This window comes from Nansenia antarctica, assembly GCF_963989245.1.
Source record: "Nansenia antarctica genome assembly, chromosome: 17".
NCBI classification, from domain to species: domain Eukaryota; kingdom Metazoa; phylum Chordata; class Actinopteri; order Argentiniformes; family Microstomatidae; genus Nansenia; species Nansenia antarctica.
The window spans coordinates 13544481-13565594 of NC_137687.1; the positions used below are offsets into that span (position 1 = coordinate 13544481).

Consider the following 21114-nt stretch of genomic DNA (forward strand, 5'->3'; position numbering starts at 1 on the left):
CAATGCTGTTTCCTCCACCGACCTGTACAGTATGCTGTCATTGAGGGTGTGTGACTCATGGCCCAAGCACACAGCCAACAACTTTGATGTATGTACATAATATTTCATAAAGCACCAGTGTTAGTCCCTCTTATGTATAACCTTCTGCTTTGTGGCAGCATTGACACTGTCTGGTTGTAATTCCAAGAAAGCGGCGTGCTTTTGAGGGAGAGAATTGCCTTTAGGCTACATCTGCTGGGTGATACTGTGATGCTCTTGTTGTACGTGTGAATGTGTGTTTAAGGCTAGAGAGAGAGACCCAAATATGTTTTAGTTTTTTTTCCGAGAGATGAAAGCATAACATGGACATGGACATTGATCATTAATTACAAATGTAAACATTGAGACAAGAAGCTGTCTTCTGTACCCGCTCTCCCAATATCTCAAACTGTGACCCCCCTCCCCAAGAAAAAGTTTCAGGCATAGGATTTTTTTCCCACTTTAAGCCCTGCAAATGTATTACAGTATGACAGTGTTTCCAAAAACGGCATCTGTGCCCATTCTTCCCTAATCAAGTAATACATGACCTCAGCAACAACAGAGGCTGCGTTCATGATGATTGAACAGTTGTGTGAATGTTTCAAAGTGCAAAGAACTGACCGTGATGTGTGATAACAGAATTACAACGACTACAAGATAGGATATCTTTGGTGTGCTTCATCACTACTCATTTGAAATCAACAGAAACTGATGCATCATTTAGTTTTTATCTAACCTTTATTTAACCAGGAAATCCCTTGAGATTAAACTCTCTTTTTCGAGGGAGACCTGGCCAAGACAGCACACCAGTACAGATACAAGTTACAAAATTGGTGAATAAAAACATTATAAATAACAGACGAGAGATAACAGATAAATATTACCAAAAAAACATCTTAGGAGTAGCAATTGCGCATTTCTGTCACACAATTTCCATTCAGAGCTTTGAACTCTCCCAGGGAGACGAGATCATTAAGCTTTAGTAGTGTGTTCTGGAGGTTATTCCACGACCAGGGTGCAAAATAAGAGAAAGCTGTTCTGCGAAGTTCCAAGCGAGACCTGGGTACCTGGTAGAGCAACCATCTAGTGGAGCGAAAATCACAACAGCTGCTGGTGAGTGACATGAGATTACATAGATATGAGGGGAGTTTGCCCAGTATGGCTTTGTAAAAGCAGACACTTTACAGGGACATTCCCGCTGGAGTAACTGAGGGCTGAGTGTCTTACTCAAGGGCACACTAGTGGTGGTGTGGTTTCAGGCGGGATTTCAACTCACAACCTTCCGATCTCCAGTGGTCCAGCTGTTAGCTAGGAGGAGCAGCTGACCTTTAGCGCCTGGGCCCACCATGGAGGTCGTGCTGCATACCCCGCCTCCTCTGCCCTGTCCTGTGTCAGGTAGGGCTGGGCCAGTGTCTGCTGCAATATCGCCACCTAGTGGAAGACAAAAGAAAATATTTAGGATACAGGGAAAGTGAATGAGAGTGCTATCTATTTACATTTGAAAATGTAATAAACTGGCTGGCTTGGGGCAATGTTACTTTGGTATTTGTGAATAATAAATAGAAGGTTCCCCATATTGAGGTTGTATTAGACATGGCAGGGCACAGTTAAAGTCGTGTAGAAGATTGTGAAATGAAGCCCTGTTGTTAAAATGGTGCACTGCTGTCTGTGTGCTGCCCTCAGAAAGAGGTTTAACTTCATTTATACAACGGATAGATCCGGTCCAGTGTCTCTATTGGTCAGTTTGGTCCATTGTCTCTATTGGTCAGTTTGGTCCATTGTCTCTATTGGTCAGTTTGGTCCATTGTCTCTATTGGTCAGTTTAGTCCATTGTCTCTATTGGTCAGTTTAGTCCATTGTCTCTATTGGTCAGTTTGGTCCATTGTCTCTATTGGTCAGTTTGGTCCATTGTCTCTATTGGTCAGTTTGGTCCATTGTCTCTATTGGTCAGTTTGCGTTCCAGCCGTGCCGATATCCATGACATACGCACGGCTAAATGGAATGTTGACACATCTTTTCATATTACTCCGCGTTGGTATATCATTACCGTTATCGAAGTTACATTCTTACCGTTGCTTAGCAACCGATAAACAACTGTTGAGCGGATGAATACACTTACAATAAAACATAGTTCCATTAAAATACATTCATTAAAAGTTTGTCTTGTCTTTCTTTTGTGAAATATTGATAGATAAACGTGGTAACCGTTGTATAAAAGCGTTATAGAACAAGAAGCCGTGGTATATCGTGGATATCGGCTCAGCTAGGCGGTGTAACGGCAATGTGCCAATATCCACGATACTCCACGATATACCACGGCTTCTCCTTCTGCTTAAATACATCTGACACACGGTAGTCAACGTGTTACCTCAGAGAAATCATTCTTCTCTGCCTTCCTGATGGCAGACTCTGCCATCCAGTTCCTCAGCACGTATCTGGGATTGGCCCCTGGAGGAAGTGTCAGATAGGAGAAGTGTTGAATGTTTTTTTCCGTTTGTTCTATCGAGGTTAATTATCGTCTTCATAAATAAAATGTAAAACAATGTTTTACTCCTTCCTCGTCGAATAAATCTATCGTTGCCACGGAGACGACTTACTTTTCATCCTGCGTTGACGATCTTCATCGGAATCACGTTCCTGCCTGAGAGGAAAGGAAACCATCAAAGATTGAATCTGACATCTAACATAAGACACTGGTGGTGAGAGTGTTTTACCACGTGCACGCACGCTCGCACGCACGATTTTAGAACACATTTTTCCCCCCAGATATAATTATTTTGTGAACAGGATGAATAGTTATCTCTTTCCCCAAGGACATCCCATAACCCTGGCCAGATGCCCGTAGCTGTACAAATAAACAAATAGATCATCTATATCTGAAAGGGTGTGAACACCTCTTCCATTCCACTGCGGGGAGGAGATTTCTCACCATCCTCCCACTACAACAAGACCAAGGTTGCACAACAAGGTCGCACATCTCTCCCAAAAAAGAAAAGAAAGTAGGCGTAGTAAAATATCCCATAACCCCCTCTGATTGTAGCACACACCAAAGATCTAGCAAAAAAAACTAGCCAATAAATAAATAGCCAAATACTGTACACTCACCGAACACTTTATTAGGAACACCTGTACACAGTCCAAGCTGGTGGAGGTGGTGTAATGGTGTGGGGAATGGTGTGGGGAAACTAGCCTATACACAAACTAGCCTATATTAACAGAGCAAGGCAAAAGCGACAGGAAAACTAGGAAAAGAAGCTAACCCATCATTAATTCAATAAGAAGGCAGGTCCTATTAAGGTGTTATAAGGCAGGTCCATTCATTCATACAGACAGCCTTACTGACAGGGGAAGCTGACACAGTGTGTTAGCCAAGGCCTTGTTTATCAAAACACATAAGGGGAAGAACAGAAGAGGAACAACAGCTACTTCCACTAAGTAATCAGGCTTCTGAACAAGCCTACTGACTATGACTAGACTAAAGGCCGATTTAAACTTCTGCGTAAAATCGACGCCGTAGCCTTGCGTCGGCCCGCGTGGGCCCGCCTTGCCTACGGAGAGGGTTGACGTGCACATCTCCAAAAATGTAAGAACGCATCAGTTTCTACGCAACCGTAAACTCTGTGATTGGTCCGCTTGGTAGCACATGATTCCGACAAGATTCCGACTCTCTCGTCGGCCAAAATGCGGAAGCCATGACAGAAATGTCATTTACTTTTTCTGTAATAACTTATTAATAAAGATTTGAAAAATTATGATAACCATCGTATTATCTTAGTTTAATGTCATTTCAATGCATCATAGAACTTTTATTTACAACAAGCATAACAACAAAAAGATCGCTATTATGCCGCTTTGAGCTTTGAGCTCCGTTGAGTTCCTAACCGGAAGAGGCACAGCACAGGGGCATAGAAAACACACTGCCACCTAGCGATGTGACGGTGTAATTGCAGAGCGACCTACGCAGAAGTGTAAAGTGCGAGACCCCTTACGTAGTCTACGTAAGCTACGCACGTAAATCCGACGGAGAACTTTAAATCGGCCTTAAGGCCTAGCGACTATTCACCCTTAAACACACTCCACGCACACACACTACTTACCCTTAAGCACATCCAACGCACACAGGCACTTCATTCTAATACTAGCCCTACCACCTACTACTACCTCAGTGCAATATAAAAAAATGTTTTATATCTTTGCACTCAATCAGATTTCAGGACCCTCCTTTCGTGACTTTTCCTAGATATGTGCGTTCTACCACCCAGTATCCTTACATTTTCAAAATCACATCAGGATAAGCTAATATGAAGCTATTTTGCAGTTTTTCTGTGTAGTAAGCAGGCTAATTTACAAGCGGCCAACTAGTGGTCGTTGTGTGTAAATAGCAGCGTAGCATTGTAAAGAGGCGGCGGCTCTTTTAGTAGGTAAAAAATGCAGAGCTGTTCAACATTATGGATTACAGACTGCACCTTTAAGTCTTCAGATAAACATCACCAAATAGTGAATGTGCATCCTCACCTGCCGAGCCTGAGCAGGTACAAGCGGAGCCACTCAGAGAAGAGCTCGTGGACCTTCAGGTCCTGCAGGGCCCACAGCGCCTGAAGACAATAAGAAGAAGAAAGGAGATTCAGTCATTGTCAACTAATAGTGCTACAGAACTGACATTAGTTCTGTCCGTTAATTCGCGTTTATCTGAATGGGAAAAAAATGTTAAGGGTCCAAATGTTAAAAATCGGCTTCGACCCTGGGGGACAAATAATCAAATAATTTATTATTCTGACAATCCCTAGTACCTTCCGGTTAAGTCATGACTAGGATAAGGATGTTGTGAACCTGGAGGATAGACCAGTGTTCCTCCACAGTACAGAGGGTTTAACAGTAGATATGACCTGTGGGAGATAGACTAGAGGGTTTAACAGTAGATATGACCTGTGGGAGATAGACAGTAGGGTTTAACAGTAGATATGACCTGTGGGAGATAGACTAGAGCAGACCTGGGCATTGTGCGGCCCTATGGCTGTCCCTGGCCGGCCCTGTTTGAGGTAAAAATACGTTTTTTTTCATAATAATAGAAATAAAATGTAAATGAGTGTAGGCAATGCGTCCCAAAAAATCAAAAAAAGAAAAATCCAGTATAATTTAACGCATTAGGCATGTTGAAGGGGAGATGGCATTGCCTTGACAGCTCCGGAGGAATATAAAGGAAGACTGAAATACAATCATAAACATCAGTTCCCTTTAAATCTTGAATTAAACTCATTTTCTCGGCTGATAAAACAACATCGTTAATTTTATTACGAGTCACTTGCATGAATTACAGTATAGGCAGTGCGGCTCACATGCCTGTAATAACTCCGCATAACCAGTAGGTAATGTGCGTACGCAAGGTTACCCGACGTAGAGCTACGATCGTTTCCACGGTCAAATTGACTTGAGTTGAAATTGTATAAACAGGGTTCCCACACTTTTTCACCACTGATTTTCCAAAACTTTTCCATAACTTTTCCATAATATTTTACCTAATTTCCATGACTTAGTTTATAGAGCGCAATAATGAGCCTCAGCAGTGTAGCAAAAATGTAGCATGGTTAATGTAAGGGAAGTTGTGTCTATCCAACATTACCACCTATCCTGGGGCATTGCGCAATGGCGTTGGAGTCTATGGCACCCATACAGGTGCAGTGCAATAAATTAGAATATCGTGGAAAATGACTTGGATTCTGTGCCTCTCCGCTCTTCCTCCAGCCCCGACCAAATGAACATACTTTTCAGAAGGCCGACATTTCTGTATTACATTTTTTTAAATTGGTTTTATCATTCTAATTTTTCTGAGATACTGACAGACAACTTACAGCTCATTCGTTTTCATGAGCTGTAAGCCATAATCATCACAATTACAAGAAATAAAGGCTTGCAATATGTCACTTTGTGTGTAATGAATCTATAGCCTAGTATATGAGTTTCACTTTTTGAATTGAATTACTGGAATAAATTTACTTTTCTTTTTTACTTACATGCTTTTCCATGATATTCTAATTTATTGAGCTGTACCTGTATTCTTGTATTCAATTATGCATTGAAGTGAATGTAGCATTTATCAACAAACAACAACAAATAACCAAATGCTACAGTATTTACATGCTCAAGAAAGCAAAAACATTGAAGAGGTAACAGATTAATATATTCAAGACAATCAGATATTCAACAATTACAAATAATTGTTCACTTCAGTAGCTCACATGTCAATCAATCAATATCATATATCAATAAAATAGAATAAATTACAGTCTGGTAGAAGAGCAATCAATGCCTCATACAGCATTAGGCTACACAACAATCTGAGACTAAAACTTGGAACATGGAATCTGGAACCGCACGTATACTAACAAGGGCTAGGCTACTGTAGGCTGTAATGAACAGGAAAAACCACCATGGCCTACCATGACAAATCACTCAACATAACAGTATAAAACATAAGTGGAATGCGACAGATATACTTGCTTTAGTTTTAACAATGTGTATGCACATACAATGACTACCGAGTGTCTCCTGCTTTCGTTGCTGTTTGGTACTAAACTGTGTCTACTCACTCTTCATTTCTTTTAGTTTCTCATCGATTTGCTTTTCAATGTCCAGAAGACTTGCTTTCTTTTCTTTGGCTGAACGGCGCAGGCTGTTAGACTTTGCAATGAAGGTTAGTTTGCTAGTGGTCTCTGCCTTGTTTGCATATTCATCTGCAGCTTTCTCCAGGGCGTTGGCATCAGCCTCAACTCTAGCTCTCTTTTTTTTCAGTTCACCCAGTTCATCCATGAGAGACTTTCTTTTCATGTCAAGAGTCCTTCTATTTCTCTCTCTCTTTTGCTCATCAAGGTAGGTACAATACTTCTGCCTTGCACCTGCAGCTGATATAAGCAGTTCTTTTGTGATCGGAACTTCACACACTCCTCCAACTGCCCTAATGTGGTCGATAATGAGTCTCTGGGCCACCAAGGTCTGTTCCTTCAGATTCTCTACCTCAACTTCTTTATTGACAGAGAAACCCCTCTCCACACTTGCCTGTCCATGGGACATCACAAGAAGCACCTTCACCACATCCCATAGTCTTTTGAATTCAGTGCTAGAACCCATGGTCTCATGAAACAGAGTATCCACTCTATCTGAGGTGAGGGAAAATTCTCTGAAACCTGGAGTGACCAGAGCAAAATCACAGAACGCCCTGTACTCTCTCAAGACATCATCACACACTGACTCATTCACTTGATTTGCAGTGACAAGGGTTTGCAGGACTCTGAGTCTTTTCATTTTGATCACACACTGCTCTTTGTGAGCAACCATTTGTCTGGGATCTAGACACTGCCCCCAGGGGTCTACTGTTCTATTTTCCCAATTTTAATAATTTTAATTTGTAATAAGCTTATGTAATCCCAAATGGAACTATCAAGTGTTGCATATCATTGTATTCAGCGCAAAATGCTCTTTTGTGGTATGTTATCATATATAATTTTAGGAGACTATGTGTATTTCAAAATGACCACAAAAGCAACATACAAAATAAAACAAAAAACAGTTCTAAAACTTTACAATATGTATTGATTACAAACTGTACAGAATGAGATAGAAGACTTTTGGATGTTGAAAATTGTTCTATGAGGCCTTAGGTATAAATACACTAAAATAAAACACTCCACACAAGTATATAACTATAGACAAAACTGTTATCTCAGTTCACAGACGTTTTTGGACAGAATTCACATTTCAAAGCAGTTTCTTATTCATTTCTTTGTATGTGTCTGAAAGCCCTGTGGAGGACATGGTGCGTTCTGGTCTGCAGGTGCAGCTAGACTGTGGACAGAAACTAAACAATGGTCCTTTTGAAGCCAACTGGCCCAGATGTATTTCCTGCTAAGGGACTAAGCAATAATAAGAATATAAGAACATCAAAACTAATGAACCTCCTCCCTTCTCCAGGCCACATTACTATACTGACCCCCAGCAGTGTTTTTCATCTCTTGTCTTCTCTCCTCACCACGGCATCGCGAACTATACAAACTAATTATTATAGGCTATACGATAGCCAGCAAGTAGGACGAATCTGCAAATCACATAGATAGGCTGTGATATACAAAAAGATCTACCTACTGCCGATCATTATTATGTAGCATTAGCGAACAAGCAAGTTAGGTGGCATCGCACTACATGAAAACATTACCTCCGATTGGCTCGTCGATATAGAGACTTCTGGTTGGTCTAGACGCGGGGGTGGGCTCTACTTTTAGCTACAATGTAGGTTTCACCATACAATTTATTGTTCCTATGCGGAACGAGAGCGAAGTTATTATACAACAGTGTTCGTTCCATGTCGCCGGCGACATGCTCGGTGAACACATTTTAAACACAATGTATATTTCCAAAACTTTTCCAAAACAGTTAAGTTAATTCCATAACTTTTCCAGACTGGAAAATAGTTTTTCAAATTCCATAACTTTTCCAGGAATTTCATGACCGTGGGAACCCTGTATAAATCACTACGTTGACGTGGTTTTCTACGTACGACAAGGGTAAGATAAAAATTTGATCCAAAGTACTTTCTATAAATGAAGCCCCTGATCACAAATATTATTGTGATTACAGTTTATACTGACTGGGAACAATATGATGATTGGAAATGACAGGTAAGAAGAGCGTGTCTGTAAAACCACATGTTAGAAACAGACCCGCCTGTAAAGGGTTAACTCTGTTCCAGGGAGGAGAGCTGTACTGGGAGGGGAGGAGCATCTCAACGTCAGGCAGCTGAAATGAAACTAAACTGTGTAGAGACGTAAAGTGTATCGTGGACGAGAGCAGACTCTCTCAAACTTGTTAGATATCATCCTCAAACAGGTATCTATCACACATACAGTATAAAGGACAGAGACATCGATCACACATACAGTATAAAGGACAGAGACATCTATCACACATACAGTATAAAGGACAGAGACATCTATCACACATACAGTATAAAGGACAGAGACATCTATCACACATACAGTAGAAAGGACAGAGACATCTATCACACATACAGTATAAAGGACAGAGACAACGTCCACACTCTCACAGAATCACAGACAGGTGAGTTGAGAGACTTACAATGACATGTCAAGATAAACTATTGTGTAGTCTCTACCAGTTTGGTTTATAGACAGTTCAGCATGTAAAACGCATTGATTTGTTTGAAGGACTATTTTCTATGTGATGTAGGATAATGTTATCATTATTGGTTGCTGTATAACCTCATAAGACAGTCTTGACAGCTCCATAGCTGAAACTATCGAGATCTGATTGATTCCAGGAAATGCTTTATGGTGTCACCTCTGGTCTCTCTAGATATGGCTTCCTCCAGCAGTCTCCTGTCTGAGGAGCAGTTCCTGTGTTCTGTCTGTCTGGATGTGTTCACTGACCCTGTCTCTACTCCATGTGGACACACCTTCTGCATGGCCTGTATCAGAAAGTACTGGGACACCAGTGAATTGTGTCTGTGTCCGTTGTGTAAGGAAACGTTCTATAGAAGACCTGAGCTTCGCGTCAACACAACGCTTAGAGAGGTCGTAGAGAAATTCAAGACAATGGGAGTCAGGGCTGAAGATGAGTCCCCTGCCGAACCTGGACAAGTGCCTTGTGACGTCTGCACTGGGACGAAGCTCAAGGCTCTGAAGTCCTGCCTGGTGTGTCAGACCTCTTACTGTGAGACTCACCTGGAGCCTCATCAGAGAGTCGCAGGCTTAAAGAGACACAAGCTGATCGACCCTGTGGAGAACCTGGAAGACAGGACGTGTAAGAAGCACGACAGACTCCTGGAGCTGTTCTGTAGGAGTGATGAAATGTGTGTGTGTTTGCTGTGCATGAAAACAGACCACAAGACCCATGACACCGTCCCCATAGAGGAGGAGTATGGAGAGAGGAAGGCTCAGCTGGGGAAGACAGAGGCAGATGTTCAGCAGATGATCCAGGAGCGACTGCAGAAGGTTTCAGAGATCAAACACTCAGTAGATCTTAGTAAGAAAGATGCACAGAGAGAGAAAGCAGACAGCGTACAGGTCTTCACTGCTCTGGTGGACTCCATGAAGAGAAGCCAGGCTGAGCTCCTTGACGTGATCGAGGAGAAGCAGAAAGCAGCAGAGAGGCGGGCTGAAGGGCTGATTAAAGAGCTGGAGCAGGAAATCACTGAGCTACAGAGGAGAAGCACTGAGCTGGAGCAGCTCTCACACACTGAGGACCACCTCCACCTCCTCCAGAGCTTCCCTGCCCTGTCCACCCCTCCACACACCAAGGACTGGTCTGAGGTCAGTGTTCACAGTGATCTCTCTGTGGGGACTGTGAGGAGAGCTGTGTCTCAGCTGGAGGAGACACTTACGAGCGAAGTGAAGAGGTTGTGTGATGCTGAGCTGAAGATGATTCAGCAGTATGCAGTGGACGTGACTCTGGACCCTGATACAGCAAATCGCCATCTCATTCTGTCTGAGGATGGGAAACAAGTTAGAGATGGAGACACAAGAAAGAATCTCCCTGATAACGCAAAGAGGTTTTCCTTGTGTCCCTGTGTTTTAGGAAAGGAGGGTTTCTCCTCAGGGAGGTTTTACTATGAAGTGGAGGTGAAGGAGAAGACTGAGTGGAATGTAGGAGTGGCCAGAGAGTCCATCAACAGGAAGGGGGAGATCACACTGAGCCCTAGGAATGGATACTGGACTGTAGCGTTGAGGAATGGAAATGTGTACTGGGCTAATGCTCGCCCTCCTGTCCGCCTGTCCCTGAGAGAGAAGCCCCAGAAGGTGGGGGTGTTTGTGGATTATGAGGAGGGCCAGGTCTCCTTTTATGATGTGGAGGCCAGGTCTCTGATCTACTCTTTCACTGGCTGCACCTTCACTGAGAAACTCTATCCATACTTCAGCCCTTCCCTGAATATGGGTGGTAAAAATTCTGCCCCTCTAATCATCTCTCCTGTCAATCACGATGACTGACCAAGCAGTAAAATAAGCATTTAGATTCATCTTTATCTGTTGTCACTCATTAGGAAAGATTATGGTATATTTCCCCACACAGAGTAATTTCTGAGCTGGTTATGGTTTGTTATCATATAGTTTGTGCTCTCAGTGTGTCTGCTAGATGGTGAATATGCAGCAGCAATGTCAGATACAGCCCAGCCTCTCCAGCCTCATAAGAACATATGACTCTACATACATGAGACTGTTTGACTTCTCTGGGTGTTCAAATTATTATAAATCAGATGCTCTCAATACTGTATTTTCATTATTAGCTAGTTATTATTGTATGTATTTGGTATTTGGAGGATTTTGAGTGTAATGAATACTGGGTGTGTACAGAGTGAAATTTAGGATGTTCAGACAATTAAATTCACTTGGATCGATCAGATCCATTGATCACATTAATAATCAGTCTAGTCCCGGTCCCAGAGCTTTAGAATGGTGGTGGTGAGGTAGCAGACTGGCTGTCTGTCTTATTAAAACAAAAACATAAGTTGTCCTTCAGTCTCTGCATGTGTGTGACATAATTACATTTAACAGAATGTACATTTGATAATAATGTTATTGATCTAATTCTAATGGCTTGCAAAGGGAATCGGATATGATTAAACAGTTTAATAAAGGTGACTGTGATTGTAATATGATACACATCTTCTGTACATGATATTATACGTTTGTCTAATGGTTCAGCCTACTGGTTCAGCCTACTGGTCCGGCCCGCCACAATAGTCCCGGTCTCTCATGTGGCCCATTGTGAAAATGAATTGCCCACCCCTGGACTGGAGGGTTTAACAGTAGATATGACATGTGGGAGATAGACTAGAGGGTTTAACAGTAGATATGACCTGTGGGAGATAGACTAGAGGGTTTAACAGTAGATATGACCTGTGGGATGGGGCCGTGGTGAAGCTGCTGGTCCGAGGCTTCACTGAGCTGTCTGAAGGTCATGGTGAAGTCTGCTCCTCTGTCCTTCATCAGCTGAGGGCACAGAGAAGAGAGATCATCAGCCAATCATATTCACAGAGAAGAGAGAGACAGCCAATCATATTCACAGAGAAGAGAGATCATCAGCCAACCATATTCACAGAGAAGAGAGAGACAGCCAATCATATTCACAGGGCAGGAACATTATTCATATCACAACTGCGATTGTTAATCATTAGAAAACTCATGTATATATATATGTAAAAAAAAAATGAATACAGTGAGCAACAACATGTATACAAAAACAAGCAAGTCTTTTAACAAAAAACAAACTTACACAGACACTGAAAATAAATGAGTATTGACAAAGATGAACAGCATTGGGGTGTCAGGCCGTTACAGTAGACGTCGACACACAGGTTAATGAACCACTTACTTTTAGCAGGAAGGCGATGAGATACCCATCATCCTCCTCTTCTCCCAGCAGACCTAGCTTCGCTTTGAACAGCTCATGAAACCTGAAACACAATAATAACATCACAAACTGAATTTTCGGGAAAACGCTGCACCAAAAAAAAGCACAAGTGTTTTTTTATATAATAGTAAGTAAGTAAGTAAGTAAAGCTTTATTTATATATAACCTTTCATATAAGAAATGCAGCTCAAAGTGCTTTACAATAGGGATAAAAACATAAAGTGAATATTAAAAACATAAACAAGCCTAAAATGAATATAAAAGCAGGGGAAGTAGATAAAACAGCAAAAAGAAGGTAAAGATAAAATACAATAAAAGAAGAGAAACAATGTAAGAAATAAATAGATAAAACATTTAATAACACGGTCTTAATCCCCCCACACAAGTGAGGTGCTATCCCCTAAACCGACATTAAAAATAAAATGATTAAGGACTTAATATACTTCTAAACTTCTGTTTAGTAAATACAAGCGAGAGAGAGAGAGAGAGAGAGAGAGAGAGAGAGAGAGAGAGAGAGAGAGAGAGAGAGAGAGAGAGAGAGAGAGAGAGAGAGAGAGAGAGAGAGAGAGAGAGAGAGAGAGAGAGAGAGAGAGAGCTAAACATACATGTTACCTTCTGTGGTAAATATGTGGATATTCTTTCAACACATGTTTGGCCCTAAACAAAAAGGAAAGATATCACTCATGGTTAGTATGTAGTCATACGTATGTAGTCATACTAACCCTCAAATCTGTGACAAACAACGCTAATAGGAACATTATTCCCTACCCCTTCCGCTGTTCTATAGTCAGCACTGGGCTGAGAGCTTCTAGAAGCTTCTCCAGGTTGAACTGACCGACGTTGGCCTGAGCTCCTATGCTGTACCTCCCCTCATCATCAGACGTGTTGGGGACAAAATCTGTACAGGTGAGTGACAAAGATCAGTGTAAAAAAACACCAAGATACACAAAATACACATAAATATATAATAAATATGTATTCTTTATTTTATTTTTTAATGTAATTAAGTATGTAAATAATATTTGACTTTTGGGTACGCAGTATTTGTATATGTTATGAGATTGTATTCATTTGAGCATTTGAACATGAAGCATCTTCATGATTTATGGAGAAGGGGGAGTGAATAAGTTTGTACTTCTTCTCACTCCTAAGTGAAAAAAATATTATAAAATAATCCCTTTTGCTTTATGCTTTTTATTGTTTGTTTTCCCTATATGAATTATTGTTGCTGTATCTTGTTTTGCACATATTTAAAATAAACATCTCAATCAATCAATAAGAACACACTTGGGTTGTAGGCCTCCATGAAGCCAAACGGTCCGTAGTCGATGGTGACAGACAGAAGACTGAAGTTGTCTGTATTACACACTCCTGTCAGGGTAGACACACACACACACACACTCCTGTCAGGGTAGGGACACACACACTCCTGTCAGGGTAAGGACACACACACACTCCTGTCAGGGTAGGAACACACACACTCCTGTCAGGGTAGGAACACACACACACACACACACACACTCCTGTCAGGGTAGAGACACACACACTCCTGTCAGGGTAGGGACACACACACTCCTGTCAGGGTAGGGACACACACACTCCTGTCAGGGTAGGGACACACACTCCTGTCAGCGTAGGCCCGTAGGGACACACAACATGAACACACAGTTAACAACTACGTTGTAGAAGTAGGATGGAATTATATACATAATGTGTCTAACATCTTACAAGACTATTAATGTTGTTCATACACTACTACAGATAATGTAGTTATATATACTGTATACACGGTTATTGTGATTGTAAAAACCATTCCCTAGTGTCAATAGTTAATGTATATGTTACGGTACATGTGGGAAAACTAGGGTTAGGGTTAGGTGCTACGTCGACTTGGTACATGCTGGCATGTCTAACCTTAACCCTAACCTTAACCCTAACCCTAACCCTAACCCTACCCCTAAACCCTAACCCTAGTTTTCCCACATGTACCGTATTCCCACATGTACCGTAACATATACACCAATGGTACAGTTTACACTGGCACTAGTGCAGTACCTAGCTCTAACACTAGTGCAGTACCTAGCTCTAACACTAGTGCAGTACCTAGCTCTAACACTAGAGCAGTACCTAGCTCTAACACTAGGGCAGTACCTAGCTCTAACACCAGGGCAGTACCTAGCTCTAACACTAGAGCAGTACCTAGCTCTAACACTAGGGCAGTACCTAGCTCTAACACTAGAGCAGTACCTAGCTCTAACACTAGGGCAGTACCTAGCTCTAACACTAGGGCAGTACCTAGCTCTAACACTAGGGCAGTACCTAGCCTAGTACTCACCATGGGCAAAGCCTACAGCCATCCACTGGGCGGTCATGTGAGCCGTTTCATTGACAACCCTGGAGTAGAACACCTGAGGTGAATGTAAGAACAGATATCTTGTAACAGGGTTCCCACACCTGCTGAAACATCAAATAAATTCAAGCACTTTTCAAAGACTTTCAAGACTCAATTCCCTCAAAATTCAAGGACCCAACACGGCATAGTTTGAGACAGATCTAGATGAGAATTTATATAATAGGAACTATCCACTCACAGACAACAATTAAAAAGAGAGGCTTGAACACTAGATGGTCTCTTGCCTTCTCTACCACAGCACAGCAAAACAATATTGTGAAATATGTGTTAAGTTTAGAGAGAGAGAGGGGGGGAATTCAAGCACTTCAATGACCCATGTCTATTTTCCCAAACTTTTAAGGCCTTGATTTTCTTTTCTGAAATTCACAAACTTTCAAGGATTTCAAGGACCCGTGGGTGCCCTGTTGTAAAACACATTGTTTTTGTTCGGGAAAATGCATTAAATAATCATTGCACTGCTATTCAGTAGTCAGTGTTGTATTCAACCCTACCAATCATGGCCAAGGGAACACTTTATTATCGGACAAACTAATGAAGCACGTGCTTGATGGAGCGGTTCTGAAACAACTTGACTATTTTGGTATTCAGGTCACTGGCTTTCAACTCTCTGCATGTTAGGGTCAAAAGCAATTACTGCATATAGAAAAGCTTGCTATGAAAAGAGCCCGCTATTACTGCATATAAGGAGCAGTCTGTCGGTAGTGTTATCAGTAGAGTATGGGATTCACACAGTGTAAAGACTACAGTAGTTATTCATCACTCACCAAATATTTGTCCGGATCGTTTGAATTTACGGTAGGAAAATGTTCCTGTATCACAAAGTCCAGCAGCTTTCTGAAAGGGAAACATTAACAAGCCAGGGTGAGACAGATCCAAGCAGTCATACGTGTTATGATAACGCAGTACTATTATTGTTAGCTCTGTGAGCTATGACCTACGAGCTATGACCTATGACCTAGTATAAGCACTGGGATTGGTCAAGACAGATGTGTTGAATAGAAGAAAGCAAACCGTAAGAGGTCTAGCTCTCCTGCGTTAGATAACACCTCCAGTGATCCGATGCGGAACCAAGACTTGGCCAGTCGGAGAACCACCGCCCCTGAGGGAGAAATCACTCAACCATTAAATAAGAACAATATTCCATTTGTTCATTTGCTTTAATGAAATGACTCTGCGAAATGACAATAATTAAACAAGTCCTGAGCAGGGCGAATGCAGGTGTAAACATTAGAACAGTAGTCTATCTAATTCCCTTTCCGGTGCGTGCACCTAAACATATGACCGTAGTGCAATATTCCCTAACCATCAAGCCAGGGACCCTGAATAAAGTCCATATGTAAACAAAAGTTATGTGTAATAAAGTGGAATGAAACAGGAAAAAAGTATTGAACACACTGAGGCCCTGTCCACACCTATACGTTTTTTTGATAAACGTGGATTTTTATATTCGTTTTGGGGGGTTCGTCCAGACGCAAACAAGTTTTTGCCCCCTGAAAACGAAGATTTTAAAAAATGCCTGCCAATGTGAAGATTTTTTTTAAACGCTGTATATTCGCAGTATATTTTTGACGTCTGGACGAGATAGACAGAGTTTTTTGTGTTCGTCACGTCATCATGCACGTAGATTTCTATGACCATGCGCACTGCTAATGATCGAGAACATTGAGAGATAGAGGCGTCTGATTGGCCAACGGGGTTATGGGAATGCTCAATGACAGCGTTTAAACATGCTGGTGTGGACGGTAATATTTTTATATACGAAAAACTTTTATTAAAAAAACGTATTGGTGTGGACGAGGCCTAAGAAAAAGCAGTACACCACAGCAAGGAAAGGCAAGGAACCAGCTGCAAACCATACCTAATTAGGAGGCAACTCTACCTCCAATCTGTGCTAATTAATGTCAGCTGGGTTAGAATATATTGATGGGCTATAAAAGGGTTATTTTGTTATCACGGTGCCACACAACAAACATTTAATGATAGGTAAAAGCAAAGAGCTGTGTATATAAGCAATACTCATTTCCCCCACTGTAAATAGTAATAATCAGCATTCAGTCCATGTTGAACGCACCTCTCTCAGCGGTCACCTTCCCATCGTAGAACTGGTCCCTCCACACCGGCTCCTCGCTAACAATCAGGCTGTGAATCCAAAGAAACACATTTCATAGTAAATCAAAACAATAACATAGATAATTAAACTACCGCAGAAATCACCTTTGGGGATGATACCAGACTCAAACTCCATCCATGGCTTGACCCCTAAGCTCGTTGTCGAGGGATACTATCCCATTCACAAGCTGCCAACATGTCAGGGCTGGGTAGTTAATCTCAATCATGTTTAATCAGCTGACGGCTGTAACAGAGGGGGCTCTGCAGTGATGTGAATGTTAACATTATTAAAAGGCCCTCTGGTAGACCAGATCTCCACACCCTCACAGTCACACTGTATGTATGCCTGCGTGCTATGTTGATGTAAGTCATCCAGCCCCTTTCCTCTGACCTCTCTGTTTGGACATGGATCACAATCTGTCCCTAGTTCAACAGTAATATTGAGGGATACTTTTGAAGCAGCTAAGAGACGATGGTTAGACTCAGTTTGCAGAGAATAGGCTCAAATATCCCAAACGATAGTGTACTCTATGTAAAGTAAACAGGGTCATTTCAGAGTCTGTATGCAGAGGTCTTTAGATGGGGCCGAGACAGTGAGTGTGAACTAAAACATTGTTTGGATTTTGTATCAGAACACTGTTCTAATCATTTGACACTTGATGCCAGAAGAAGGTTCGTTTTTCGTGTTTGAGTGTGCGGATGCTGTTATTCTGCACTCTACTGATACTCTTCAGGTCCAGCACCTCAGCAAAGTCTGATAACGGATGAGCGGTGGTATTTTCACTATTTGGACTCATTTGACGCATGGTGATTGGGCAGTTGAAGCCTCTCGTCTATTCGGTTATTAAGTCGTGACGTGTTTCCGGGTCCAAAGTTGGCTGAGGCGCTGTCTTCGAAATGCCTCAGTAATAATAATAATAAATTATATTTATATAGCGCTTTTCCGAGGCTCAAAGACGCGGACAAATATGGGAAAAACGGGAAAGTGCTGTGTCCCTTGTTGTATGAATAGATCCCAGGGAATTTCTGGTTTGGACCCGGAAATTGCTAAACGTCACGTGTTTGACGTCAGACTTAACAACCGAATAGGCGGGTTCTACCTGGCCGCCCTGCTGGTGGGAACCCCCAGGTGGTGCATGGCCTCGCTGCCCAGGAACTCTCTGACTGAGGAGCGGATCACAGCACGGCCGTCTCCTGACCTGCAGGACAACACACGGACACACACACAGACACACACACGGACACGGACACAGACACACACACAGACACACGGACACGGACACAGGCACGGACACAGACACAGACACAGACACACAGACACAGACACAGACACACACAGACACAGACACAGACACACACACGGACACGGACACACACACAGACACAGACACAGACACAGACACACACACACAGAGACACACACACAGACACACACACAGACACACAGACACACAGACACAGACACAGACACGGACACAGAGACACACACACAGACACACACACAGACACACAGACACACGGACACAGACACGGACACAGTAACAGACACAGACACAGACACACACACACACACACACACACACACACACACACACAGACACACACACACACACACACACACAGATACAGACACAGCCACAGCCACAGCCACAGCCACAGTAACAGACACAGTAACAGACACAGACACAGACACACACACACACACACACACAGACACACACATACACAGAGACACACAGACACAGACACACACACACACACACACACACACACACATACACAGAGACACACACAGACACACACACACACACACACACACACACACACACACACACACAGACACAGACACAGACACACACACAGACACAGACACAGACACGGACATAGACACAGTAACAGACATTACTAGGGCTAAAAGGGTTTTATCCTCATTAGTTTAGAATGCAAGTGTTACGCCGGTCAAAGTTTGCTGAAAATAACATCAGTACCTGGAGTAAGGAGTCTTCCCCGAGCCTTTGAGCTGGAGCTCCCATCTCTCTCCATTTCTGTTGAGTAAGACATGCAAGCAAAAGATTGATTTTTTTAACAGCTTTGTATTCATGTAAAATACAACTTGGGCAGAGCTGAATTAAGATACAAATGCCAGATTAACATTATATAACACTACTATCATTGCTCCAAAGAGACAGAATATATGAAGAATGTGAAGTGTATACATTTAACATGTCACTCACCTGTTGGTATATTCACCTAGAAGATGGGCTCGTCCGTCTCCCAACTGGCCTGACCAGTAGCCAAACTAGAAGAGTTCAACCATGTTAAACATGAAGAGTTCAACCATGTTAAACATGAAGAGTTCAACCATGTTAAACATGAAGAGTTCAACCATGTTAAACATGTTGAGTTAGCAGTTACTGTAGTCAACAGATAATATAGGCCATAAATAATGTTCAGAAGCAAAAACATGATTGCTGTGCAGAATTGGAAGAGATTAACACCAGATGGTGTAATAATGTCAGAGAGGGTATGGGTATCACCTGGTGACCAGGGGTAATAATGTCAGAGAGGGTATGGGTATCACCTGGTGACCAGGTGTAATAATGTCAGAGAGGGTATGGGTATCACCTGGTGACCACTGACCAGGTGTAATAATGGCAGAGAGGGTACCTGGTGACCAGGGGTAATAATGTCAGAGAGGGTACCTGGTGACCAGGGGTAATAATGTCAGAGAGGGTCTGGGTATCACCTGGTGACCATGTGTAATAATGTCAGAGAGGGTATGGGTATCACCTGGTGACCAGGTGTAATAATGTCAGAGAGGGTATGGGTATCACCTGGTGACCAGGGGTAATCATGTCAGAGAGGGTATGGGTATCACCTGGTGACCTCCATATCTGTGCGCCAGAGGGACAGACCCAGGCAGCAGTTCACCACCGCTGAAGACGTGTAGAAACTGTTCTGACTTCGACACAGAAACTTCCAGATCCAAGACATCCTCTAACACCTCCTAATGGACATACAATCACACAGGACGTAAATGTGTGGTTCTGGTTTGAAAGCACGTACTGACAACTACTTTTGGAATTGGAATGCAATTTACATACGCCCACATAAGATGCATTACAGGAATAGTCATGAAAGACAGCAAGACTGTCATAAAAAAGAGCTATGACCATAGAGAATGAGTATGGTTATAGTAAAAAAAACATACGGCAAGTCCCTCGTAAACATTACCTTTGACACTGCAGCAAGTCTCAGGGGGCCTTTGAGTGGAGTTGGGTTGGATTCTGAGAAAACGCACTTTCTCACAGTGCGAACATGGTTACCCTCCACCTCATCAAGGGGGAAGGCTTCTGCAGGAGAAATAAACCAACAAGTGATTTTAGACTCATTACTATTATTATTACTAGAACACTCAGTGATCATGCCAGTGATACTGTATGCAATCTGTCACCGCACATTTCATTATCTGTCACATCATCAATGAGTAATGACAGAGGAATTTACCTAGGAACGTTTTACTAGACAGATTGAAGTGATCCAGGTCATGCAAACGTTTCTTCACACTCATGTTGAAAGTGGACTTGAAAGCATAGGGGTGTAGGGGTCTGTCTGACCCGGGGTCGTGGATGGGACAGCCCTCAATACTTTCACAAAAGTCCAACATACTTGCCAGCATGGTTAGGTCTGCCACACATAGCAGGACACAGACTAAAGCATTGTGAATGTTCATTTCTGAAACTGTCTCAAATGATTCCAACCCTTAGCTGGCCACTAATAATAATAATATCAAAGCTCTTCAATAACTGTCCTTAAAGCAATCATGCATACACAACATAGAAGACTTAACACAAGTTTAAAGCCAGCTCAGCTGTGTCATGCTTACACAACTATCACATTAATTCATATTGTTCATGCCAGCAAAACCATTCAAAGCAAATTGCATACTCCGTTCAGCTTCTAGGACTATCATAAACTTAATCAACTTTAAATAAGAATCAGTTACAGAGATCTTCTTTTAAAGAAAGACATTGCCCGTTGTGGATTGGAGTGCGTAGATAAACGTAGGTATCTATTATGTTGGAGCTGTTATGCCAGATGATGTCTACGTCAAACGTGACGGAATTTGACGGAACATGAACTACCATATAAGGTTC

The 21114-nt window shown here is 42.2% G+C and overlaps 2 protein-coding genes across 2 annotated transcripts; one reads left to right on the top strand and one right to left on the bottom strand.

Moving 5' to 3' along the window:
* Positions 1 to 1326: 1326 nt before the first annotated feature.
* Positions 1327 to 20624, bottom strand: LOC308172392 (protein adenylyltransferase SelO-like; the record flags this gene model as incomplete). The annotated part of the gene is made up of 20 exons (XM_080547304.1): positions 1327 to 1449; positions 2387 to 2466; positions 2616 to 2659; positions 4534 to 4613; positions 9750 to 9775; positions 11882 to 12014; positions 12397 to 12478; positions 13048 to 13092; positions 13204 to 13333; positions 13723 to 13806; positions 14771 to 14843; positions 15613 to 15682; positions 15860 to 15947; positions 16920 to 16987; positions 18058 to 18156; positions 18946 to 19002; positions 19192 to 19256; positions 19836 to 19964; positions 20192 to 20310; positions 20465 to 20624. The coding sequence occupies 20 exons, from the start codon at positions 20622 to 20624 to the stop codon at positions 1327 to 1329; spliced, it is 1755 nt and encodes a 584-aa protein (XP_080403430.1).
* Positions 9357 to 11600, top strand: LOC308172277 (E3 ubiquitin-protein ligase TRIM39-like; the record flags this gene model as incomplete). Its single annotated transcript, XM_080547180.1, has 1 exon — positions 9357 to 11600. The coding sequence occupies one exon, from the start codon at positions 9357 to 9359 to the stop codon at positions 11010 to 11012; it is 1656 nt and encodes a 551-aa protein (XP_080403306.1). The 3' UTR covers positions 11013 to 11600.
* Positions 20625 to 21114: the final 490 nt, after the last annotated feature.